This window comes from Monodon monoceros, unplaced genomic scaffold (assembly GCF_005190385.1).
Source record: "Monodon monoceros isolate NGI ecotype Baffin Bay Population unplaced genomic scaffold, NGI_Narwhal_1 Super_Scaffold_18, whole genome shotgun sequence".
NCBI classification, from domain to species: Eukaryota; Metazoa; Chordata; class Mammalia; order Artiodactyla; family Monodontidae; genus Monodon; species Monodon monoceros.
Genome location: NW_021703774.1, coordinates 136,180,803 through 136,208,027, shown reverse-complemented (window position 1 = coordinate 136,208,027; position 27,225 = coordinate 136,180,803). Strand labels below are relative to the sequence as shown.

The 27,225-nt window shown below is 40.0% G+C and overlaps 1 protein-coding gene across 1 annotated transcript in view; it reads right to left on the bottom strand.

The window, feature by feature from the left end:
* Window positions 1-13,735, bottom strand: part of NDC1 (NDC1 transmembrane nucleoporin) — a 44,435-nt gene extending 30,700 nt beyond the window's left edge. The window contains exons 1-6 of the mRNA XM_029230629.1: window positions 13,443-13,735; window positions 11,834-11,954; window positions 9,171-9,272; window positions 6,134-6,308; window positions 4,851-4,989; window positions 1,558-1,666 (exon numbers count right to left, since the gene is read on the bottom strand). Coding sequence (XP_029086462.1) covers window positions 1,558-1,666; window positions 4,851-4,989; window positions 6,134-6,308; window positions 9,171-9,272; window positions 11,834-11,954; window positions 13,443-13,592 — 796 coding nt within the window. The 5' untranslated portion in view covers window positions 13,593-13,735. The remainder of the gene's footprint in view (window positions 1-1,557; window positions 1,667-4,850; window positions 4,990-6,133; window positions 6,309-9,170; window positions 9,273-11,833; window positions 11,955-13,442) is intronic.
* Between the last annotated feature and the right edge of the window lie 13,490 nt (window positions 13,736-27,225).

Sequence of the window (27,225 nt, the reverse complement as noted above, 5' to 3'; positions counted from 1 at the left end):
CACTCACGTCTGTTATTCAGTTCTGGCACAGACAGCAAAGCATGTAGTTGTGTTGCCTCCTTATCTGCCATGATAAATCTCCATGACATTTTACCAAAATGAAAAACTGAAAGAGGAAACTGGCCAAAAAGACCAAAGTGCAACAAAGAAATTAAAAGTGGTAACACTGGAAATCTGAATGAAACATAACTGGAATTAAAGAAGAAATAGTTGACATGGATATGTTGACAGAGCTGCTACGTCAGCCCAAATGTATTGATACAACAACAGGGGAACATCCATGCTGACTGCAGTAGGTTAATAAAAAACAACAAAGTGTTAACATTAAAATAACAATTATAAAAGCTATGTAGAAAAATGGATTATATAAACTAAAAATTTTTTAAAGTAGACAACAGAATGGCCTATGCACAAATAGAACAATTTTGTAAAATTATTCCACAGAAAAAAGTAGGACCAGAAAATGTTATAGTCTGAAAACAGTATTTTAGAATGCTGGATTTTGTTTATATTAATATGTGTTGCTATTGAGATTAAGGTTTTCCATTCAACTTGTACTGTTCATTATATTAAATAAGCTGCATCTTTGTGCTTAAAATTCATGTTAATAAATTCTACAATGTCCCCTTAGCAAAAAGGTATTTCTGTTGTATTAGTTAGCAAGTTACAAAAAGTTATAAAAAGGAATATGTTATTTATAGAGTAATGACTAAATGATATACAATATTTTCTTTTTTTTTAAAGGATATATCTTTTTATGTGGTAAAAAATACATTATAAAATTTACCATCTTGACTACTTTTAAGTGTATATACACTGTATGGCACCTTGTCATACAACAGCTCTCCAGAACTTCTTCACCTTGCAAAACTGAAACTCCATGTCCATTGAACAACTCCCCCTTCTCCCCTCCCTCTAGCCCCTGGCAATCACTATTCTACTTTCTATTTCTAAGAGTTTGACTACTTTATTTATTTATATATTTTTAAATATTTATTTATTTTGGCTGCGCCAGGTCTTAGTTGTGGCACACAGGATCTTCGTTGCAGCACACAGGCTCACAGTTGCGGCATGCAGACTCCTAGCTGTGGCATGCATGTGGGATCTAGTTCCCCAACTAGGATCGAACCTGGGCCCCCTGCATTGGGAGTCTGCAGTCTTACCCACTGGACCACCAGGGAAGTCCCTTGACTATTTTAGACACCTCGTATAAGTGGAATCATGTAGTATTTGTCATTTTGTGCCTGGCTTATTTCACTTAGTATAATGTCTTTAAGGTTCATCCATGTTGTAGCATGTGACAGGCTTTCCTTCTTTTTTAAGGTTGACTATTATTCCATTGTATGTATATACCACATTTTCTGTAACAATATTCTCTCTTAACTAGTCTTTGAACGTTTGAATCTAAATCTAAACACTTAGTCGAAACAAGCAATCAGCTGGGCTAATCACATACCTACAATTGTAGGAAATATATAAATACAATCAAGAATGACTTTGATATTTTCTGAGCTGTGAGCTAATACATATACTGTATCAAAAAGCAGAAATTCTTACCAAGAAAATAATACACAATGCAGAAATTTCTAAGCAGGAACAGCGATTCCACACAACTATGCTTAACTAGCAAAGGCAAAGACCTCCTGAAGCGCAAGAACTTGTATTGCTGTGGAAGAAAAGAAAACCAGAATCAAATGACATTCAAACAAAGGTTCTTTTTTATTCCAAAGCAAGCACATAACTATAACGGTCCACACAAAAACATAATCACTGCATAAAAAGACAAAGTTTATTCGAGAGGTAAAAAAATCATCCATTTCAGATGTTAAAGTATTTAATATTTACATTATACAGCATCTCACTGATATGAGATCAGAAATGAGAAAATTAACAATATCAATCTATACTTATAGTAAGGACTACAGAGATGGAGTAAGTACAAAAAACATAATAATAATTACAACAATAGCAGCTAACATTCTTTGGATGCTTATCACATACCAGGTAGTGTTCCAAGCCCTTTAAATGCATTAATCCATTTAAACCTCACAACAACCCCATGAAGGAGGTTCTATTATTATCCCCATCTTACAGATGAGAAAACCAAGGCACAGAGAGGGTAAGCAACTTAACCAGTGTTACCGCTAGCAAAAGAAAAATCTGCAATTTTAATGCAGGCAGGCTGGCTTCAGAGCCTGCAACCTTAAAGATAATGTATGCTGCCTTTACACTAAAATGTTTCACATGCTGTTTGCAGAAAAATAGGAGGTAGTGAAGAAGACACGAGACTAAGAATTGGGAGACCCGAGTTCTAGTGCTTTCTCTTTCTGTATAACATTAAATCAGCCTCGTCTCCTATCTAATTATCTGTGAGATAAGAAGGCTGAACCAGCTAAACAGTTCCTTAGTGGGTACCTTCCAACGCTAACAATCTAAGAGAAAAGAATCAAATATGAAAAAATATGAAATGTTTTTCCTGAAAAAATTACACTTCTTGGGAAACAAGGGTTGTCGGCCCTAAAAATGCCAATGGAAAAAATAATTTTTAAATTATTGGAAAGAATCTAAGGAAACCCAATGAACCAAAGATGGACTTCCCAAATTCTGGTCTTCTTTTGTGTTTATATTAAGGCTGATCCTTCTCTAAGGATTTCAGAAGCTAAAGGACAGCAAAGAATTATAGTCCTTAGGTAGAGGTTATGTCTTCATACCACGTCTGCAGATTCCCACAGCATCTTACAAAAAGCAGCCCAGGTGAAATGAATGCTTGATCACTAACCATACAGCTTGAAGTATCCTGATTTATTCAGATATTTTCGAACTCCAAGACATGGAATTGCACTATTCGACGCAGTTACTGGGTGCTACCACCATCTCACCTCAACCCCCTAATAAAAAGGACACAGTCCCTAAACTATTCCTACTGCAGCTCTCACCTCCATCATCACTCTCAAGGGTCCAGAGAGGCTAAGGAAGCAGGCAGACATTTCAGTAGATACGCACAGAACAGCTAATAAACCCTCTTCTTGCTCCCAAGCTGAAGTGTTTTTCAATTCCCTGTTGGGTTCTTCTGTGATTTGGCTATGAGCTACCCTGTACCTATTCAAATATTTACTATGTGCCAGGCTCTATAAATCTTATCTCATTTAATACTTTCAAATAGTCTTGTTGGCATATAACTTGCCAAGCCTGTCTTGGCATTAATCCATTTCTTTGTCCCCTACTCCATGCCAACGTTCTGCTTTTCCCTATCAGTCTGTCATTAAGAATTTAATAAGGGCAATAGAACTAGTTTTTGTAGCATAGGCAAGTTTATAGAAAAAAACCCTAATGGACTAATGGTAAATGGTTAAAATTACTAGATTTTTAAAAACATCTAATTTTTCATACTGTTATATGAAAAAAGTAGTTACTGAATAATATGTACAATATAAAACTATTTATGAAAACCCCACCCCACAAACTATGTAGTATTATAGCTACTATATATATAAATGTACAGTAAAGGGTCTGGAAGAATACACAAGAATGAATCTAAGATTTTATCAAAAGCTATTATAAAAAATTTAGTAGTCAAATTTTACAAATGTAACAGTACATGGTAGAAACAATAATTTATCAGTACTGTCAATCCTGGACTCCCCTTGTTCACTCTTACACGTCCGTGATGTTAAATAGGTGGTTACTTTCAACACAAGTCCGTGGAGGAGCAAGATATTTGGGGGTAATCTCATTTTTCTCTAATTTTTTTTTCTTCATTTCCTATATTCTTAACTATGTTTAGATCAAAGCTGATTCACCATGGATATTTCTATACAGGATTTTGGAGGGTTTTCTCCTTTTGAAATTCTGAGGTGGCAAAGCTGACACTCTGCTTTAATTCACCTTCACAAGATGTGAAGAATTTATAAATAGGACTCTTTGTTCATACACTCACAGACTGCAGGGAGATAAGGGCCAGATCCAGATAAGGGCCAGATCCTGTGAGCACTGTCTCCTTGCAGTAGGTGTATTTTCATCAGATTGTTCTCAGGGATGCAACAGGCATGTGAAAATTTTAGTTAAACCAGGAGAATCCTAATCCGTCACACTCTCACACTTACACTCTTGTGGAACATCATTTGTTTACATACCCCTCCCTCCCTACCGGACTGCGTCCTAGTGGGAAGGGGCTGGTTCTAACAGTTTTGCTCCAAAGCCCCGTACTCAGCATGCCCTAGAGCAGGAATGAAGCGAATAATAGCACAGTCAAGAATACCAGCAACAGGCTGGGGATAGCCTTGATGGCACCGGAAAAATCTCAACCGAACTTTCTCTCTCCTGCCAGAGGAAGAGTCAGCTCCTACCAAACTAGTAGAATTTTTAAAACCTGTCCCACTCAAACCAGTCAAAACTGTTTTATTTATGCACATCAAGCCTTGTTCTGAAAAGGATTTGAGACAGTAGCTGACATATTCTATGCTTAGTTGTACATTCTCAAGCTTATGAGCTTCTTAGGTTCAAAAAGAAGCTGGCAGCTGCACAGAGGTACTTTGCATGAATGTCATCCTCCTCCTCCCCCGGCCCTGCCAGGTCACAGCAACTGCCACTACCTAGCAGGGAGGGGAAGAGTGGAGCAAAGAGGTATTCTGAGAGTGGCAGCAGGAAGGGCAACTGCAGCTCTCAAACAGACACTGGAGTCTCATGAAGACAAAGATCTACTCTCCAAATGGCATTTTGAGGATCTCAGTCCTAAGTTTTGCTGATCAAATCTTGAATTAATCAGGCAATGCCAGTTATATATACAAACACCAAGGCAATTTTAACTCTGCCAAATTCTGACATAAAGTAATGCTCAAATCATAGCTTACCTGTATGATGGGAAATGGAAGATAGTTCATGTTGTTAATAAAATACAGGAGGCTATAGCTATAGCCCATAAATGCTCCAGCCAGCAGAAAAAAAAGGTGATACTCATTTAAGCAGGTTTGTGCAGCAGGGCTATCTAAGCTGAAGGGGAAAAGTTAGGTTATTAATTCAACAGTCAGGGACACATATTACTATTTCAGGCTTATTATTTACTGAAGGCAAAGCTTTGACTTAATTACTTAAGAAATGCCCCAAATTCTAACAAAGGGGTTAAGTGTGGGCAAAAGATTAACAAAACCCTTTTCCCTGATGCATGAGAACTTGACCTTTAGTTAATGCTCTAGCTCTGCTCCTCCAGAAATCTGGTAAGGGTAAGAAAGTCCCCTGTGACAGTAAGCAATGGTGCTTATGAGTTGGTAAATTGCATCTGGACTGAAGAATTCTAAATAAAGGCTATAACCTGATAGAGATGCTGTAACTTTGGGCTTCTCTCTGTGCTGCTCTTATAACTAGGCAATCCCTCAGGGGGACCCTTTTCACTAAAGAAAATTTATTGCATTAGGAAAAAAACTTGCCTTATATAATGTAACTGGGGGACAAAAGGAAATCAAGTATTCAGTAGCAATCATGAATACTGTCTTAAAGTCACTGGATAACAGAGAACTTAAGATTACTTTTTTGACTTTTAAAGTCAGAATATAAACTTGAAATTTACATCAATGCCATCTGGTCAAGAACTGTGTAAGTTTCAAAATTATAAAAGTACTCTACTGAAGAAGGTATTTTTAATTATTAAAAATTTTTTTCTTCATTCTTCTCATACTGTCCTTCCTTCAAACCCCAACCGAAACACCACCTCCTTCAAGAAGCCATGTGTGGATTCCTCCCTGCCTTCTGAAGCCCCAGATGTTTTATCTGCACATTTCACTTTCTTCCTACTACATACTATTTCTCATACCTTCCTATTTCTCTCCTATTATATCTATTTGAGTCCAGGTCTTAAATCCCCTACTGTTCTCAACTCTCAAGGAGCTTACAGTCCATGTGTGAATCATTCTAACAAATCCAACAGCATTTAGCATAGTACCTTGTACAAAATAAATGGTTTAAAAAAATTGTTGAATTCAACAAACATAAAACATCAAAAACATTCGATTGTACATAAAAAAGCACTTTTTACTGAGGTCCAGAAAGTAAAGAACGTCCATAAACTATTAATGTATATAAGTCACTTTGGGCTTAGTAACTAAACAAGCACCCTTAGAAAAAATATATGTAATATTACCTCTCAGTAACAGTGCAGGGAACCACAAGAAAACTGTATTGACCCTTGGTTATCACCGCAGCACACCAAGCCATCATCATTCCCATTGCAGCATGAATAAAGGAGTGCATGAGCTGCTGAGGGTGAATGATCTTCCCTATCAGTGCCAGTCTCGAGCAAGGAATGGAAGGCACAACTGCAAACAAAACACATGACTGTGGCTTAATAATCTGCAGCATATGAAATTAGAGGACCTAAACTATTCCCTCTCATCTTTGCACAAATACGCCAAAGGGCAGGAAGAAACCCAGAGTCACTGTAAAGTATAGTACAGAAAAATACCAAGTTAAAAATTCTTAGTTAAAATAATTTGAAAAAAGACTGAATACAAACAGATGCACAAAGAAATAGAAAAACCAAAGGATCTAGAGGTGAAACCTAAGTACAGTATGATTAACATTTTTCAATTCTTTTTAATTAAGATTTCCTGATAGCTCAAATAGTGCCTACCCTGGCACTCCCCTCACTGCCATAAAGGAATAAACAATAATAATTTTAAGATAGTGCTTGCCCTCCAGCAAGTTATCGTTATTTCAGCATTTTAAATTGTCAATATATAGTCCATCTGTGAAAAATAAACCACAAACCAGGTAAATAATGATAACACTGAATACTAAAATAAATGCTTGCATGGGAATTTCTAATACTGCTCTGACAATCCTAAAAGGTTTTCAGAAGTGAGCTGGGGGAAGCAAGTGTGGGTGGGAGGTGAGGGGTGCTGACTTTTGAAAACAGTTGGCACAGGGTTCCCTGGCCTATCTTTGTACACATTCTCCTTTTGATACATACCAATTAAAGAGATTGTGGGGAAGTACAAAATTAAGTATAAAGGGAGAGGGCTTAGGTGCTTTACAGTTTGGGGAAGAGGCTGCTATCACCTTCCCCTCCCCACCAGAAATGCCCACAAGGCCTACTGACTGTGTAACTGACTTACATTCTGACTCATACTCTGAACATACCAAACCTTCTCATGTCATTAAGCCTTTTTATATGATACACCTTTTCCCTAAAACATCATTTTTCTTCCGTGTCTACTTAATACAGCTCATTCTTTAAGGTTTGGTTCAAGCATCACCTCCTCCAGGAAGCTCCCCATGCTGGGTAAATGATGCTTCTATATACATCCATACTATCCATGTATTACTGTCTTTCTCAGCATTAACTGTGATCCCCTGGGGAAAACTGGGACCATACATCTCTTATCCCCATACAATGCATGGCATAAAGTAATACATAAGGAATGTTGAAGGAATGAGCCAAAGTGACTTAGTCAGGCTTTAAGAATGACTAGACGGGGACTTCCCTGGTGATTCAGTGGTTAAGACTCCTCGCTTCCAATGCAGGGGGCACAGGTTCAATCTCTGGTCGGGGAACTAAGATCCTGCATGCCGCATGGCGAGGCCAAAAAAAAAAAGAATGACTAGCTGGAGAGCCCTTGTCTGGCATCTAAATCTAGATTACCCAGGTACATGGGACAGTGTGAAAGAACACATGCTGTAAACCAAGGGGCTCTGTAGATGGCGTGAATAGCAAAAGGGATCCATCAGCCAGTAGTGAGGGATTAGAAAAGCAAAGGAAAAGGGTGTACTATAAAATCCAGAGAGCAATGTGAAATTTTATACCATATCTAACAAGGAAGTACTAAAGAGCTAAAAAGAAGAATGATGTTATAGTGAAAAAAAGAAGTATCAGAAGAAGCTTCTCAAAAAAAAAATGTCATGAAGAACCTAGGGGTAAGACAGGAATAAAGACACAGACCTACTAGAGAATGGACTTGAGGATATGGGGAGGGGGAAGGGTGAGCTGTGACAAAGCGAGAGAGTGGCATGGACATATATACACTACCAAACATAAGGTAGATAGCTAGTGGGAAGCAGCCGCATAGCACAGGGAGATCAGCTCGGTGCTTTGTGACCGCCTGCAGGGGTGGGATAGGGAGGGTGGGAGGGAGGGAGATGCAAGATGAAAGAGATATGGGAACATGTGTATATGTATAACTGATTCACTTTGTTATAAAGCAGAAACTAACACACCATTGTAAACCAATTATACTCCAATAAAGATGTTAAAAAAAAAAAGAAAAGAAAAAGCTTCTCATTTTACCTCAAGACAGATTTAAGGAATCTGAAACAGCAGGAAGAGCAAGGAGAGAAATTGAGAAAAAGTAAAAAGCTCTGAAATCTAACAGGTGATTCTCCCAAGACAAAACATATGATATTTTAAATTTTGTTGGAAAACCACAGAATTATAGACTTCACTATTTGAAAAGGACCTTAGAAATCATCTGGTCTTGATCTCTTACTCTATAAAGGAGTTATTTTTGTAATATATCTGCTGAATTATAACTTTAACACCAGCTGTGAATTATTAAAAGGTCTAAATTTTTGTATGTCATAAAGTACACATTAAAAAAAAGTACCATTTTAACCTTTTTTTTTTTTTTGCTGTGCTGCGGGGCACGTGGGATCTCAGTTCCTCGACCAGGAATTGAACTCACGCCCCCTGCATTGGAAGCTCGGCCACCAGGGAAGTCCCTTAACCATTTTTAAGTGTATAGTTTCCTGGCATAAGTACACTCACATTGTTGTGCAACAATCACCACCATCCATCTCCAGACTTTTCCATCCTCCCCTGTACCCATTAACTCTATGCCCATTAAACAATTGCCCATTCCCTTCTCCCTCCAGCCCCTGGCAAGCACCATTCTACTTTGTGTCTCTATCAATTTGACTACTCTAGATACCTCATATATATAATTGGAATCATCCAATATTTGTTCTAAGAGTTCTAATTATTTTTTTTAAAACAGAGAATGTATTGGTCAAATAAATTTTATGGTAAGACATTCAAAGCATATATAATAATTCTGTATACATTTTTTAAACTTTGACATAAAATACAGCCTCTGATGTACACATCCACATACAAAATGCATTGAGTCTGCCCTTAGTAAAATAAATTCAGATACTTTAAAGATGGTTAATATTTGAAAACTCACCTGTATAGAACTCCACATTGAAAATACTTATTATTACTATTACCACTGACAGCAGTAGAAGGTAAAAGATTATATAGGAACTATACAGATCACTGAAAGAATCTAAAACACAAGAGAGATGAATTAGTAAGTTCATTCAGTTATATAGTCATGTTTAGTATACTGCAATAGAAAAGGGGCTTGAACCACAACTATAATTTTAAAAGTTATCTTTTATTTAAAAATTTACTCATACACTGCTGATGGGTCCTATAGGACATCAACTCAAGAACTACATACAGCACGAGCTATTTGGACCAAGTTCCAGGTCCTTAAAAATTATACTAGAATTTCTTTTAGATGACCCAGATGTTAACATCAGACAAAATAATACCATATGCAAACATTTTATCACGTGAAACAGAGAAGTACCACATTTAGTAATATACCAACAAAGTTTCTTTTTAAAATGTAAATAATATTTTTCAGATCTCTTCTTAATTAATGCAATTAGTCCCTACAGCTAGAAAAAAGTAACATTTCTAGAAATAGCATAATCCATAAATCATCCAAATGAGCCGAATTAAAAAAATATCATGATGTCCCTATGAAATACTAATACATTCACATTTTAGAGTAGTTCAACAATCAATATTCCATTTAAAAAATGTGGTAAAGTTTAAAATACGTATATATTATGCCTAAAAACATGAACAAGAGATATAAAAATAAGGACATATGTTTGTTGAATAGACTAAGACTTAATAATGAAACCAATTATTTTTAAAATTTTAATTCAGTGACCAAAATTATGGAAAAATATTTATTCAGTATCCACAATTAAACTCCTCAAGCATTACACTGAGCTAAAAGAGTGAAAGAACTGATTCATGTGACTGGAAATAAGGAAGGAAGGACTACAGTTTCTCTGTAAAGACTTTGTGAAGCAAAAGTTGAAGAATACAAGTAATATTTGATGAGAAAAATGGCATAAATCAAATCCAATCTGAAGAGAAAGTGATACTAGGATACCCTTGGGCCATGAAATGGCAGAAAGTGTTTATCTCAAGTGCCAATACTGAACAATTGGTATGGCTCTAGATTACAATATTGAAATATTCTGACGTTGCAACTAGACAGCCCAGCTCATGAGTGATGCAGACGCAGCAAGGTGGTTACAGAAATACTTGCCATTCTTGTGCTGGCTTATGGCTTAATTTCATTTGACCTGTGAGACTCACCCAAGAAGTGATTGATATGTTTCAACAAAAAACTTAAAATGACTTTAATTCTTTAGCAGCAATATCTCTCCAAAGGTCACAAGGTAAGCTTTTAACTTTGAAAATTGGCATTTCTTCAGAAAAATTAAATTAACAACATACTTCCCACTTTTCAAAGCAAAAGAAATTTATTGTTACTGTTTCTGAGAGGGAGGGAAAAAAAGAATTTCAAGAGTATTTGTGCTTCTAGGCCTTAGGCAAGACTTTAAAGACTTCAAAACCTACTCTGGGAACATTTCTCTCTTTTTATTTTTTTAATTCTAGTGTGGCAGAGTGGAAAAACATAGGTTTGAAGTCAGAGACCAATATTCAAATCCTAGTTCAGTTATTCACTAGCTGTGTCTCTGCACAGACTTATAACCTGAGTCTCAGTTCCCTCATTTAAGTAGGGATACTATGTCATTATCATACAAGGTTGTAGGAAGGATAAGAAGTATTATACATAAGGTACTTAGCCTGGTGCCTGGCACACAGTAGGCAGCAATAATTGGTAGCTATTATTAACATAAAATAGTTTAATGAACTTATTAATTTTATCTACAAGGATTTGGAGAAACATTAGCCTGCTCCAATCTTTTCCTCCTCATCAATCTTTCAGTTTAACTCTATTTTCCTTAGTCTTTCCTCTTTTTCTCTCTTCTCATCTTTTTTATCAACCACAATATAGAAATTTTTTAAAATATATTTCATGTATCAGATTCCAGGGTATCATTCTTTTTTTTAAATTTATTTATTTTTGGCTGCACTGGGTCTTCACTGCTGCCCACGAGCTTTCTCTAGTTGCAGCGCGCAGGGGCTACTCTTTCGTAGCGGTGTGCAGGCTTCTCACTGCAGTGGCTTCTCTTTGTTGCAGACCACAGGCTCTAGGCACATGGCTCAGTAGTTGTGGCACATGGGTAGTTGCCCCGTGGCATGTGGGATCTTCCTGCACCAGGGATCGAACCTGTGTCCCCTGCACTGGCAGGCGGATTCTTAACCACTGCACCACCAGGGAAGTCCCAAAGTATTCTTAATTTTAGACAGACTTTTTAAAAAGGTATGTCATATTTTCTACCTACAATTTTTAAATATATAAAAGGAATAGTTCACTTCCTTAAAAAGACAACCTCAATAAAGCTGCCAAATAGAAGAGACAAATAAACAAAATTAGGTTCTTATTTATGTGGTCTTCTAATGATCTTTCTGTTCATGTGTTAATACTACACAGTCTCTGATGTGTCTACTAATCTTATTATATAGTGAAAAGGCCTATGTTAGGAAGGGAATGCCTTAAGAATACCTCAAAGTGAATGTTTTATCACTGTCAATACAGCAATTAAAATAAATTATTTAAAACATAATGCGATTTTTATGTTGAGAAGTGGGTCCTGTAAATTTGTTTTCCCCAAACTGAGTATCACTTACCAGACAGCCACTGTATAGGATGAAATAAATCAATGCTGCTGAAGATGACAAATACTGTGGTACAGATGGGCAGAAGCAGCACCGACCAGACAATACTTGTAACTATCCTCCAGCCCAAAACCTATAATTAAACAAACAAAAATCCCTCAATCATGAAGTCAGTTAAACTATTTCAGTTATTTCAGTTATGCAAATCCTATCTTTTCATACAGGATGTTGATCACTAATATTTACACCCAGATCACAGTCCATGCAGCTATAGATAAACTCTAATGGTTACTACTATTAGTAACACTACACATCACTCCAGAAACTTGTAATAACAGTGAACTGATGCTTGTTTTAGTCCAGAGTCAGATGTCACATTAAATATCACACTTTGGAGGGTGAGGGAGGTTTCAATTAGTTTACAACTGTACTTTACAGCAACTTATACTTGTCTCTCTAGGTTTGATATGTCAATATCTGAAAGTGTATTCATTTTCCAGGAACCAACAGTATATTGTAATTGTGTTTATTAGACATGAGCTCCTTACTGGGCAACTACTGCATTGTATTCATGTCTGACTCACCAGTGCCTACCACATGAGGCACAAGATTTACTGCTTGAATACAAGAAGAGATACTGAGGCATTTTAAGCACACAAGTGACGATCAGATTTATATTTTGGAAGGTAAAACACCCTTGTGTCTGTAAGGTGGCTATAATGAAGATGGATCAGAGGGGACAAGACACAGACAGGAGACAAACAGGAGGCGGTCCAGCCCAATTGCCCAAGCCAAAGATTATAGTCAGTGTCTGAAGGAAGGCAGTGGCAAAGAGCAAGTTAAAAAAAAACAAAACTGCAGCCACGTTTCTGACATACAATCTACAGAACATCGATGACTGATAATACAGGTGGTAAAGAACAGGTAAGACTCAGTAACTTGGGACACAAAGTAGATGGCAGTGCCGCTGGGGTAGAAGCACTGTCCTAAAAGGGATCTTACTCCTATATCTCTGTGCCCTCCACAGAATGCAGGCAGAACTGTTGATTGGACTTCAACAAGGAAGTACCTCCTCTTCTCGGGCCCACAGTGCACACATTCCTCTAATTTGACAAGATACCTGTCCTGCTCACCTAGTCCCCAAGACCAGCCTCTGCTAAGGTCATACCACATTCTTTCCGATTCCGGATATTCCTTTCTGCTTCTTATCCCAAGTAATCAACAACTTAACAACTTATTAATTGTGCACCTAGCAGAGTTGCATACAACTCTTCCCCATTCTCTGCCAACTCCCATGCAGGACATCCTTCCCACCATGACCAGCTTCCACTCAGGACCCCTCTCTCACGCCGTAACAAGTTTGCACTCAGGACGCCCCGCACACACACAACTTGTAAGCAACTTTCCCTAGCACGCCCGTCCCCTCTGTAACCAGCTTGCACTCAGGACGCCCCCCACAACCCTGAAATAAGTCACTCGGGTCGCCCCCTCCCCACGCGCTCCCCACACTACACTCGAGCCAGCCCCGCCCCCGTCCAGCGCGCACGCGCGACCAGCGCCCGCACGCCCAGCCCGACCCCCGCAGCTGCCGAGCGCCTGCCACAGCGTGCGCAGCACTCACGCGCCACAGGATGTCCCGCGGTCCGCCTGCGCACGGCTGACTCGCAGCAGTGGCCATGGTGATGGCGGCCCCTACTCTGAAAGGTACAGGATACAGTGAGCCCACCCGCCACCGCAGTTCAAAGGGAGGAAGGCCCCCCGAGGGCCCCATTGGGGCTGTCTCAGACGCTGCCTGGGCGAAGCCTGGCCCAGGCCCCAACCCATCCCTTCGAGGTTCCGTCTGGACGGGCCCAACGGGCCAGAAGCGCCCCGCAGACACGTCCCCCAAAGAGGGCTGGGACTCCAGAGCCCGCCCTCTGGAGTCCAAAACGTCTCTCCGAAGCAGGGTCCGGCGGGGCGCCAGAAACTGGGGGCGGCGCTCCATGCTGGGAACTGTAGTCTCTACGGCCCTCTGAGTAAGGAGGAGCGTTGCATTCTGGGACTGGGAGTTCCAAAGTACAGCATGCTGGGAGTCGAAGTCTTCCCAGCGGTCCTTTGTGCCATGCTGGGAATCGTAGTCTTTTATAAAGCAGCTTCTAGTCACAGTGCTGATTATCAGAATTCTATAATTAGAAAGACCTGGCAAAATGCTTTGCCTTTATCCCTTCCGATCTTACTTTATCGACCTCCTGAAAGTGAAATCAAAGGATGCTGTGGCCCTCTCCACAAAGGTACTAATTTTACTGAAATGAAAAACTCTCTTTCCCTAGAGGTGCATTTGGTTTCCTAAGATCTGATTTCTAGCTCCAGCTCTGCCACTTGCTAAGTGGAATATCTTGACCCTCCCTGAGCCTCCGTTTCTTCATCTATAAAATAAGGATAAAAATAAAGATGGCATCGGATGATGTTGTAAAGATGTACTAAAATGCTATACAAATATTGTCATTAATTTCCTGCCAGTGAGAAAAAAGGCTTTTCACCAGCCTAAGTCCCACTTAATGAATCCTTCTCTGATTGCATTAGGCCTCAGTGAGATCCCCAGAGGCATACTGCTAACACATTTTAACACCCAATTACATACCACAGACAATATTCAGTACTCTAGAAAGACAGATTCAGTGATTTACTGACTCTGAAGAAACTCATAGTCTGGTGAGAGTGATTGAGATCACACATATTGCTCTGCAATGTTTTCTAAAAGTGGTTTCTTGAGTTGTTTTAAGGTTGTATATCATATTCACTTCCAAAAACATGATAATATCAATCAAGTCTGAAGTATTGCAGGACAAACTGGAAATGGAAAGGTAGATCAAGTCTCTGCCATGAAGAAACCTTCTATTTGGTGGTGGAGAGAGATTATAAAGAATCATTCTAGGGACTTCCCTGGTGGCGCAGTGATTGAGAATCCACCTGCCAATGCAAGGGACACGGGTTTGAGCCCTGGTCCAGGAAGATCCCACATGCCGCTGAGCAACTAAGCCTGTGCGCCACAACTATGGAGCCTGTGCTCCAGAACCCATGAGCCACAACTACTGAACCCATAAGCCACAACTACTGAAGCCCACGTGCCTAGAGCCCGTGCTCTGCAACAAGAGAAGCCACCGCAATGAGAAACCCGCACACTGCAATGAAGATTAGACCCTTCTCACCACAACTAGAGAAAGCCCACGTGCAGCAGCAAAGACCCAATGCAGCCAAAAGTTTAAAAATAAGAAATTAATTAAAAATAAAATAAAATAATGAAAAAAAAGAAGAATCATTCTAAATGAGTGTCCATAAACAGACCTCAGGTTACTTGCAATCATATCCCTTTGTTTAGTTCCTTTGGTAAAGACTAGTAGTTGTCTACACCAATGTCTATTCTCCCCTTCTTTCTTAGTAGTAGACCACCCCCCCCCCTCCCACGTTTAACTGGGCATGTGGCTACATTTCTTAGATTCTCTTGCAGCTAAGTGGAGCCAGGTGGCTGAGTTCAGGCCAGTAAAATATAATCAAAGTATTGCATGGTAGCTTCCCAGAAACCTCCCCTTAAAAGAGAGCTAGCTCGTGGTCTTTGCCCCTTTCTTAATCCCTTCCTCCATCCAGCTGCATGGAACTTGGATGTGTTGCCTGCCATATTGAACCACAGTAAGAGGGTCACACTCTAGGCAAATTAGGTACTGAGCTAAAAGGAGACTTGATTACTGGGAGCAATCATACTATTTTGGGCTACCTGCCTTTACCTTCTGACTTAATTTATACAAGAGAGACAATTATTTGTTGTTTAACCGACTTCTATTTTTACAGCACTTACTACAATCTGAAATCATATTGTGTAACTCCTTAGTTATTATCTTTCTTCCCACTAGTGTACAAGCTTCATGAGGGCAGGGACTTTGTCTATCTTGTTAATCATTGTTTCCAAAATACCCATAACATTAGTAGGTAGTCAATAAACGTTTGTTAAATGAACAAAATAATGAATGGAGACAAGTAAGTGCATCAGATAGTGTCTGATTCAGGAAAACAAACTTTGTTATTTAAATCAAAGGGGGATTTAATTCAAAGAATTGATAACAAAAGTATTGGAAGGGCTAAAAGAACATGGGGAGAAAGAACATGGTTGTAGTAGCAAAAGGAAGAAAGGAATTATTACCCAAATATCAGGAAGATGCTACTCCCTCTGCATTAGAGCTCATCGGCCCACATGCAGTGCTCAGCTGCTGAGGTAGTTCCATTACTGCTGTTAAAACCACACCATTTCTGTTGAGCAGGAGCTAAGGAGCTAGTACCCTAGAGCTGTTGAAACCACCACAAGTGCCCACAACATCTGCAGTTGCTCTCCAAGCTTTGGTATCTTCATCAATAATAAAAAGATGTTGCAAGATGCTGTATTAAATTAGATTTTGTTGTAAATTGTCTGCCACACAGTAGATTTTCAATATATGATAAATATAATTAGTAAGAAGATTAACAGGCTTTGGAGTCAGATAAACGTGTGTGAATACCTGCTCTGCCACTTAGTAGCTATTTGATCTTGGGAAAGTCACTTTATCTTTCTTGGCTTATATGAAAAGAAGATTTAAAAGCATCCCTATGGACACCAAAAGCATACTAGAAAGACACATGCACTAAATAGATGAAACTATAACCTAATCCTCCAAAATGGAATAAAATTAATTAAGGAAATGATACAAAAGATGAAAGAACAACACTAATTACTACTAGAAAAACTCAGGATTATGATATAGAACACCAGGAAGAAATAGATATATAGGAATAGAAATATAGGAAATATATAGCAATAGAATATCTATATAACAAACACATGAAAGGGTGCTCAACATCACTAATCATTAGAGAAATGCAGATCAAAACTACAATGAGGTATCACCTCACACCAGTCAGAATGGCCATCATCAAAAAATCTACAAACAATAAATGCTGGAGAGGGTGTGGAGAAAAGGGAACCCTCTTGCACTGTTGGTGGGACTGTAAATTGATACAGCCACTATGGAAAACAGTATGGAGGTTCCTTAAAAAACTAAAAATAGAACTACCATACAACCCAGCAATCCCACTACTGGGCATATACCCTGAGAAAACCATAATTCAAAAAGAGTCATGTACCACAATGTTCATTGCAGCTCTATTTATAATAGCCAGGACATGGAAGCAACCTAAGTGTCCATTGACAGATGAATGGATAAAGAAGATGTGGCACATATATACAATGGAATATTACTCAGCCATAAAAAGAAACGAAATTGAGTTATTTGTAGTGAGGTGGATGGACCTAGAGTCTGTCATACAGAGTGAAGTAAGTCAGAAAGAGAAAAACAAATACCGTATGCTAACACATATATATGGAATCTAAAAAAAAAAAAAAGGTTCTGAAGAACCTAGGGGCAGGACAGGAATAAAGATGCAGTTGTAGAGAATGGACTTGAGGACACAGGGAGGGGGAAGGGTAAGCTGGGATGAAGTGAGAGAGTGGCATGGACATATATACACTACCAAATGTAAAATAGATAGCTAGTGGGAAGCAGCTGCATGGCACAGGGAGATCAGCTCGGTGCTTTGTGAACACCTAGAAGGGTGGGATAGGGAGGGTGGGAGGGAGACACAAAAGGGAGGGGATATGGGGATATATGTATATGTATAACTGATTCACTTTGTTATAAAACAGAAACTAACACACCATTGTAAAGCAATTATACTCCAATAAAGATGTTAAAAAAAAGAAATAAAGAAAGAAAATAGAAACAGATCCATAATAGAGACAATAAGCAAAGCCAATTTTGTTTATTGAAGAGATAGATGAAAGAAAAAGTAAATACACATACCAAAATCACGTATGAAAAAATGAATACCTTACGAGTCTAGTCTTACTGAAAATAAAATATTATGAATAGCTGTAAAAAAGAAAGAGTATCTATATAAATAGATATATAGGAATATAAGAATAGAAATATAGGAAAAATCACTATAGAAATGAAGGTTGAACTAGGAGGAACTCAAGAGCAAAGAAACAGAAGATTAATGCCATAAAAGAGGGAAGAACATTTTTCAAACAAAAATGAAAAAAGAAAGAAACAAAAAGGATTTTTAAAAAGCAATAAATAAAGAAGATAGGCAAAGATGATCTAACATATGAATAATGGGAGTCCCTGAAGAATCTGGGCTCTCATTTTTAACCACCACTCTCTCCCAACGAGGTAAGGAATATGGGAATTACTTTTTGCTCAAATTTTCCTAATATTTTTAAATGAGCCATCATTTTCCTAAAGTTTTCATTTCAAAACCTTCACACTGTATAGTCCTGGGCATCTTATAGCCTGTTAATGTTAGGGGGTGGTTGTCGCACATGACCCCTCTTTCTCCCCATCTGTAACCCTTTTAGTGTTAAATTCAGTCCTTTGAAGAAAGAAGGCTGCTGACTCTTGATAAAATGTGATTAGCTGTTTCCAAAGGCAAAATAAAAGACATTTATTTTAAAAGACAGCTCTTTGGACATCCAAAGTCTCTTGTGCAACAATATTTTGATGAATCAAGCAAAAAATAAATTCAAAACACATTGATGACATTTCCTAAGGGGGCATGGAAAACACATATTCCCCAGGATAAACATAAGTCATTACTATTTTTCCTTTACCAAACTGAAGCCTTGGGGAAGAATTTGAAAGGTTTAGCAAATTGAAAATGAGGCTCAAACTCCTCCTCCTTCCTTTGATACCCACTCTCTGGAGCCAGGCTTTACCTCTTGATGGCTGTTTGGTGGATTATATTTCAAAGGAAAGTGCAATGAAGAGAGAAGGAGAACCTTGAGGGAAAATCCACACAGTACAAACAAAGTATATAATCCAGGCTTCAGAAATGGCTTTTTCTTCCTTTTAAACTGGCCTGGGTTGTTTGCAAAGTCTGATTTAACCTTCTGCCAGTGACACAGAGACAGTAAAATGAAATCCATGGGTGAAGGTGAGGCTACTTGGTGCCTCATCTCCAAGTATATGAGGAAGAGGCAGGATCAAAGGCAGGATCAAAGGCAGGTAAAGGTTTGAGTCAGGCAGATGCAGATTTGAATCCTAGCTCCCTGCTAATAGCAGGTTAGTGTGAGCAAGTAACAACCTCTTAGTGCACAAGTGTCCTCAACTGTAAAAAGGGGGGATACTAGTGTACACTGTCCTTTCTTTCTATCTACCTATCTAAATGGAGCCCCATTACCCACCTTCAGATAATGTGATGGTCATTAATACTGTTCACCAAGCATTTCAGGTCTCTTGTTTTCTAGGCATATAATAGGATTGCACTTCATGGCCTTCTTTAAAGTTAGGTATGGCCATGTGACACTTCTGGCCAATTAATTGTAAGCAGAAGTGACACGTGTCACTTACAGGTGGAAGATTTAATTGCCACTGAGAGACCCTCCAGAGCTCTCTTTTCCTCTGGCACAGTGACCAACAACATATGAGATGGTGCTCATTCCAACAACCCAAGGGCCTGAGTGACTACGAAGAACAGAGTTTCCCCGCCAATCTGTGATGAACTTGTAACATGAGCAAGAAATGAAACTTTTTGTTTTAAACTGCTGAAATTTTGGAGTTGTTTATTACTGTAGAATAATCTAACCTACCCCAAATGATACAAATAGTGAGTAGATAAATACAGTTACCTGATGAGGGCTTGAAAACTCCTTGAAAAACTTGGTTTATCTTTCAGGTATTACCTTATTAATTCACCCCACCAGCATTTACTCAGCAATGAGTATAGGTTGAGTGTAGGCCACGCACTGTGCTGGGCCCCGGGGGTGTACATCAGAACAGAGTCGCTGCCGTCAGGACCTTCCTATCTTTAGACACTCATTCTCCTAAACCATACTCTCAACTAATACATCTGGTAGAACTGACTATCAGTTTTTCATTTATAAGTTGTCCTTGGAAAAAGGATGAGGACAGGTCTAAGACACTAAAACTGATCTCTTACAGACCCCTCACCTCCTCACCAACACATCTTGTTTTCTCTTTCATGCCTCTACTTAAGCTGGACTCTATGTCTTTGAATGCCATGTCTTCCATGAAGCATGGAATCTCTCCTTCTGAAAAATCCTGTAATTCCACCGTTCAGTGGATACGTGCTGCCTTGAGTAGCACAGTAGAGAAAGAGCAAACTTCATAGCCGGACAATCCTACTTTCAAGTCCTAGCTTTGCCCCTCCCTTGCTGAAAAGGCTACAGATCTTGTTTTGGTTGAACCCTTATTATATACTGGGTACTGAAAATCATATTATATAAATTTAATTCTCACACTTGCCCTTCAAGATCAATTATATATATTATGTGTGTGTGTGTGTGTGTATATATATATATATATATATATATATATATACACACACACATATAAGTAAGATGTGCTCCCAGGCACTTAAGTCTACATACATATATATAGACTTTTACAGAGGAAGCCAAGCAGACAGAGGTAAAGTGAAGCAGGGATTCACACCCACATCTATGTGAAAATTTCTACTCTTTTTTTTTTTTTTTTGCGGTATGCGGGCCTCTCACTGCTGTGGCCTCTCCCGTTGCGGAGCACAGGCTCCGGACGCGCAGGCTCAGCGGCCATGGCTCACGCGCCCAGCCGCTCCGCGGCATGTGGGATCTTCCCGGACCGGGGCACAAACCCGTGTCCCCTGCATCGGCAGGCGGACTCTCAACCACTGCGCCACCAGGGAAGCCCTCAACTCTTTTATATAAATAATTTTTCACTCTGTGGTCTATTTGCTTGCTCACTCATTTTTTGGTTTTAATATTTACAAAAGTTTGTACTTTTGTTCTAATCATTTCCTCTGTGTTACATCTTTAATCCCCTCTATTTGGGGAAGGCAACTATTGTCTATTTTTTCCTCTTATGAACAATATTGACATTATCTAGTAACTTCTTCCTCCTCCCCTTCTTCTCCAGCCCTGGGTTGGAAGAAATATTTTGGTTAATAACTATAAGGCAATCAGCAAGCTTTGTCTGCCTCTTATAAATGTTCTCCCCATTCTCTTTCTATTTTGTTAGTTATACTGTATATTTATTTTAAGGGCACATAACCATTAAAAACTATATTCTTTCCCTTATAACCATCACTTATTTTTAGTTATACAAGTAAATATATTTAGTGCTCACCACCTGTTATGTCAATGTCTCACTAGTCTGGTTGTCTGAGGTATGTTCCCTAGAAGATGCCTCTGAAAGGTCTCATGAGAATAGTGCCTGTGTTCTTCCATATTGATAACATTTTGTCTGTGGTCTTCACACCTGAAAGTTGGTCGGTTTGGTTTCCTTTCTTTGGGTGTCTTAGATATATTGTTACACTATAGTCGCCTAACATAAAGTGCTGTTGTCAAGTCTGATCACAGTCTGATTTTCTTTCCCTTATAAGTGAATTTGTCTTTTAGCCTGGATGCCCCAAATAGTTTTTCTTTAAAATCCATTGATTTTACTAGAATATGTCTCAGTATTGATCTTCTGGGTTGATTTCCCCAGGCACAAGGTGTGCCCTTTCTATATGCAATCTCGAGTCTTTTTAATCATTTTTTTTCAGGGAAGTTTCTTTTATATAGATTTTTTAATATATTATTTCTCCTTCATTGCCCCATTATTCTTTTCTCCTTCAGGGACTTGTGTAATACAATTTTAGATATTTTTGCCTATCTTCTATATTTGTCATTTTCTCTTGAATTCTCAGATTTCTCTTTATTCATTCTGGAATTTAAATTTTTTCCTTCTTTTCACTTTTTATTCCCTTAAGGCATTATCTGTTGTGCAAAAACCATGTTACTCTTATATTCCTTCTAGTTCAGTCTTCACTTGTAAGATGAATTTTCCCTTTTCTTTCCAATTCTTTCCTAAGTTTGATTACCTAATTTTTGCTTTCTAATTCTGACTTGTACTTTTCTTTCATATCTTGTAATATTTCCTTAATTTACTTCAGCTCATTTTGAAATACTGTTACAGTTTTTACCTGGTTTTGTGGGCATGTCTTTCTGGGATGCTTTATTTCATTAAGGATGTTTTTCTGCTCCTTGTTCTCATTTTTCTTATAATAACTTCATTATGAGATTCCACTCCAGTCCTTTCTGTTGCTCATTTTTAGATGAAATTAGTTTTCCTGCACATTCAGTGGGGAGGAGTGAGTGAGGATAGCTTTGCTAAATTCAAGGCTCTACAGCTTCCTTGTCTATGTTTCCATGAAGTGGTCAGAAGAAGTACGGCTTCATACTTTCCGAGATCTTCTGGCTCTGTTCCCCTCCCCAACTCTCATTTGGACTTCCCCTTCCTTTGTCCAAAATATCCCTGGCCTACCCTATTTGTAGTATATTCCCTGTGGCTTTCTAAAGTGTCCTGCAAAGACACTTCGTCTGGTTTTGAGGGTTCACAGGACCCGGGCTGCTCCAGCTTCTTCAGTCCTTACTTTGGACCCCTTGTCCTCACCAGCTGCAAGCAGGGCTGTACAACACCCCGCCCCCCGCAGTTCCAGCTGCTGTTCTCCTGTTGGCCCACTGTACTTGCCAGGGAGTACCTATTTTGGGGTTCTCTTATTTTCAGATTTCTCAGACACTCTTTGCTTCCCCTGCTTCTTTCCACAAAAATGCTGATACCATGCAAGTCTTCGAGCCCCCAGTGGCTTCCACCTACATGAATTTTGGGGTTTGTGGTGCTGTCTCGTCTCCCAGTTCTGTTATAGATGTCCATAGGTTTTGGTTTTGCTATCCCAATTGCTCTGTGGCTTTTTTGTTGTTGTTTGTTTGCTTGTTTTGGTTTTTTTTTTTTAATGGTGGAATTCAGGGAGATTAAAAAATGCCACTGCTATCTTCCCAGAATGCTTTTCTCTCAATTCTTTATATAATGCCAACCAGTGAAATCAAACAGACAATGGACAAACCACCGTCTACTAACTTTTCTAAAAGTAGGGGATTCCAAGATGTAATAGTTATCAATCTAAAACCCATTCTGGGGACTTCCCTGGTGCCACAGTGGTTAAGAATCCACCTCCCAATGCAGGGGACACAGGTTTGATCCCTGGTCAGAGAACGAGATCCCACATGCATGCCGCAACTAAGAGTTTGCATTCCACAACTAAGGAGCCCGTCAGCTGCAACTAAGGAGCACATGTGCCGCAACTAAGGAGCCGGTGAGCTGCAAACTAAGGATCCCACGAGCCACAACTAAGGAGCCCATCTGCTACAACTAAGGAGCACACGTGCCACAACTAAAGGAGCCGGTGAGGCGCAACAAAGGAGCCCACCTGCTGCAACAAAGACCCAGCACAACCAAAATAAATAAATTAAAAAATAAAAATAAATAAAACCCATTCTGGTTGGGTGGCAGTGTGGCAGTGTGCCCAGATAAAAAGCATTTCCCAGCCTCCCTTGCAGCTAGGGATGACTATGTGATCCAGTTCTGACCAATAAGATATAAGCATAAGATATCAGTGGGGCATTGGAGAAAGCTCACCAAAAGGCAGATCAACTCAGCTGGCCAACCAACCCCTTTTGCCCTTTCCCTTCTTTCTTCCTGCCAAAAGCTGAGCTGAGCTGCTAGGCATCTGTGTAGAGTAGTAAAAATGAAACTAACGGTCAAGGATTTAATCATCCACTGTGACAGTATAAGCAAGAGACTAAACAGCAGAAAGTGCTGGCTCCCCTAATGTTCCATTTTTCTCCCTGGAACAGTGCCAGGCAAGAGTCAGGTGGATTAGTACAGATGCCGGGATTGTCTCACTGCTGAAGGATCCCTGAACAAAAGGCTCCTGCCTTTTTGCAGACCAGGGAGGCAGGGAGAAGGGAGGGGGGAAGGGCTAGGAGTGAAAAAGCACTGCATACTGAGTCAGAGTGGAGGAAACATTTCAAGGCCCCACTCTCGCCCCCTTCTCCCCCTCCCCCCTCCAACAGCCAGTAAGTTGGTCTCTGCAGAGACACCTAAGAGAGGCCATGGCTAGGCTCCCCCTTCTCCGCATAAGGAGCCTGGGCTAAGACTGGGGTGATGGCAGGATGGGGCCAGAGCCCTTGACTGCAAATCCCCTCAGGGAGTGCAGCGCACAGGCTATGTACCTTCCCGGGAGGCCTGTGGGCAAAGCTTTGTAACTGCCTATGGTTGGGTCTGAAATATGACACAGGTTTTTGGCTTAGAGGCGGACTCCTCACTGCCTTCACTTTGCTGGAGAAGGAAGCAGGAATTTTGGGGTCAGATGATGACAAATTCATGCTAAAGACTGCAAAAGAAAAATAGAAAGAAGGCAGAGTCCCTGATGGCCTCATGGAGCAGCAACGTTTACCTGGGACTATCTCCAAAGTTCTATTTACATGAGAAAAATAAAACTACTAATTTGTTTAAGCCACTGCTTTTCTGGGTTCTTTTACAGCTGAGTGAAATTCTTAAGGGCTACGTGGGGTTCCTAAGGGCAGTGGCTTCCAAAAGGGTGATGCTGGTTCGTTCATGAAGTTTTCACTGGTACTTGGTAGGTGAGAAAGAATGAATGTAGTCGGTTTTTCATAAACTAAATTTATTCAAACTTTTAGTACTGAGATTATGCCCTTCCAGATTATTTGACATTTTAATGTCCTCTCTTTCACGAGATGATGGTGGTAATTTATGATGCTGGTTGTGCCTAAAATCTTTACTTAAAAATTAAGTTCTGGTACTTCCCTGGTGGCGCAGAGGTTAAGAATCCGCCTGCCAATGCAGGGGACACGGGTTCGAGCCCTGGTCTGGGAAGGTCCCACATGCCACGGAGCAACTAAGCCCGTGCGCCACAACTACTGAGCCTGCGCTCTACAGCCCATGAGCCACAACTACTGAGCCCACTTGCCTAGAGCCCACGATCCGCAACAAGAGAAGCCACCATAATGAGAAGCCCGCGCACTGCAATGAAGAACTGCCCCTGCTTGCCACAAATAGAGAAAGCCCGCGCGCAGCAACGGAAACACAACACAGCCAAAAATAAATAATAAACAAATTAATTTAAAAAAATTAAATTCTGACCACTGTATCATAGAATCTCTAAACATAATTTTGGAAAAATGTACAAGTCATGTCAAAGTTAAAAATACTTAGTAGTAACTAATTTCCACCTCAAAATCAGATATTTGTGTGCCTGGAAAAAAACCTGTTTTTCTTTACTTGAACACTTACAACATTTCTGAGACCAGATATGTGGGGTTTTCCACCCTAAACAACTTTGACACTAACTGCCTGGAGTTACTGCACACCCACAGGTTAAGGGGTCTTAATGCTAATTGCAAGCAGTGGGTCCCCAGGTTACCCATGACTTCTGTCTGACTTGGCTTATAAATTGGAGGTTCCCACGACCCCACCCCCTTGGGTTTGATAATTTGCTCACAGAACCCAGGAAAATAGTTAACTTACTACTGCTGGTTAATTACAAAAGACATTTTAAAGGATACAAATGAACAGCCAGATGAAGAGATACATAGGGTGAGGTCTGGGAGGGTCCCAAGTGCAGGAGCTTGTGTCCATCTGGAGTTGGGGGTGTACCACCCTCCCAGCACATGGATGTATTCACCAAACCAGAAACTCTCCAAACCCCGTTCTTTGGGGATTTTTATGGAGAATTCATCACATAGGCATGACTGACTAGTAACTCCATTCCAGTCCCTCTCCTCTCTCTGGAGAATAGGGGCTGGGGATGAAAGTTCCAAGCTTCTAATCATGGCTTGGTCTTTCGGGTGACCAGCCCCATCCAGGAGCCCCCAAGAGTCTCCTAATTAGAACCGAAAATGCTCCACTATCCAGGAAATTCCAAGGTACTGTCAGTCACTTCTATCACTCGGGGTCTTAAGGGCTCTCTGTCAGGAAGTGGGGTCAAAGACCAAATATTAGAACAAAAGATTCTCTAGCACCCCTATTTACAAGGGCTTTAGGGGCTTTGTGTCAGAAACTGAACTGGGGCAGAAACCTTATATATTGAGATATATATATATATATATATAATTTCACAATATGCTTCTATTCTTCAATAGGAGAAAAATCCTGTCACTTTCGGTAAGAGATAAGAATGGGAGGTTGCAGATGGCTTGTACAGGGGAATGCACAGATGCACATGTATAAGAATCACTGCCTCGGGCAGCAGGAGTTAAGTATTAAAGAAAGAGAGAGCCAGGGCACCAGTTCAGATGGTGATTGGAAAGTATGAACACCAAGTTCTTTGAAGAGTCCTTAAAGACAAAAGAAATATTTAGCTGGAGAGGACTCAGGGGGTGCAGAACAGTTGCTTTCAAACATCAGAAGTTAACAAAGGGAAAGGAGTTCAGACTTTGATCTGAGAGCCCAGGGTTGGAGCTCGGACCAATCAGTGAAAACCGCAGAGGCGCTTCTAACAGCAGGAGCGGTTCAGGAGGAATGGCTGCCTTGGTGAGGCTGAGGCTGGTGATCCCTTAGCAGGGATCACTGGACTGTCAGATCCATGGGAACAGGGACATTGTCTGTTTTGTTCGCTGCCCCAGTACCTAGAAAGGTGATCAGCGCATAGTAGGTGCACAATATATATTTGTTGAATAAGGTAATGGGGGTGACAGTCAGCATTCAATGGGAAGTTTGCCATGGTGACCTTAAGTCACTGTAGCCTGAATTTCTGTGCCGCTTCCTTTATCTGCATGATCATCCTTTTAAGTCCAAATGTGTCTTTGTAGTTGTCTCAGAAATACACGGGGAACTCCTGTCCTGAAGAGGACAACAGAAACAGTGGGAAATCAGCAATCCTGACCTAGAAGAAGCTAAGCCTCCCAGATGGTGTATATATTTTATTTATTTATTTTTTTTGTGGTACGTGGGCCTCTCACTGTTGTGGCCTCTCCCGTTGCGGAGCACAGGCTCCGGACGCGCAGGCTCAGCGGCCATGGCTCACGGGCCTAACCACTCCGCGGCATGTGGGATCTTCCCGGACCGGGGCACGAACCCGTGTCCCCTGCATCAGCAGGCGGACTCTCAACCACTGTGCCACCAGGGAAGCCCCAGATGGTGTATATTTTGAACACAAAGTATAAACAAGTATCTGTGAGGTGTCACTGGTTTCTCCCTTTCATGGTCTCTAGCCAGGAAGCCACACCACCTTGAAGAGGCACTCAAAGGGCACTAAAAGAATTTTCTAAAATCTGTATGTCAAAATAGGTTACAGGTAAGCATGTCCTTTAAACACACTGTTCCATGCTTAGAGGAAGAAAAATTCGGATGTCCATTTTAACCCCCGCACTCCAACAGCTAGCACATTAAATCAGACTCCCAGCAACCTCCGGCAGGCTGAAGATAAAACGTCAAGTAAGAACCTGAGCGCAAAGCAAAGTCACGAAGTGCAGACACAGACGTTATTATTATTATTATTGTATT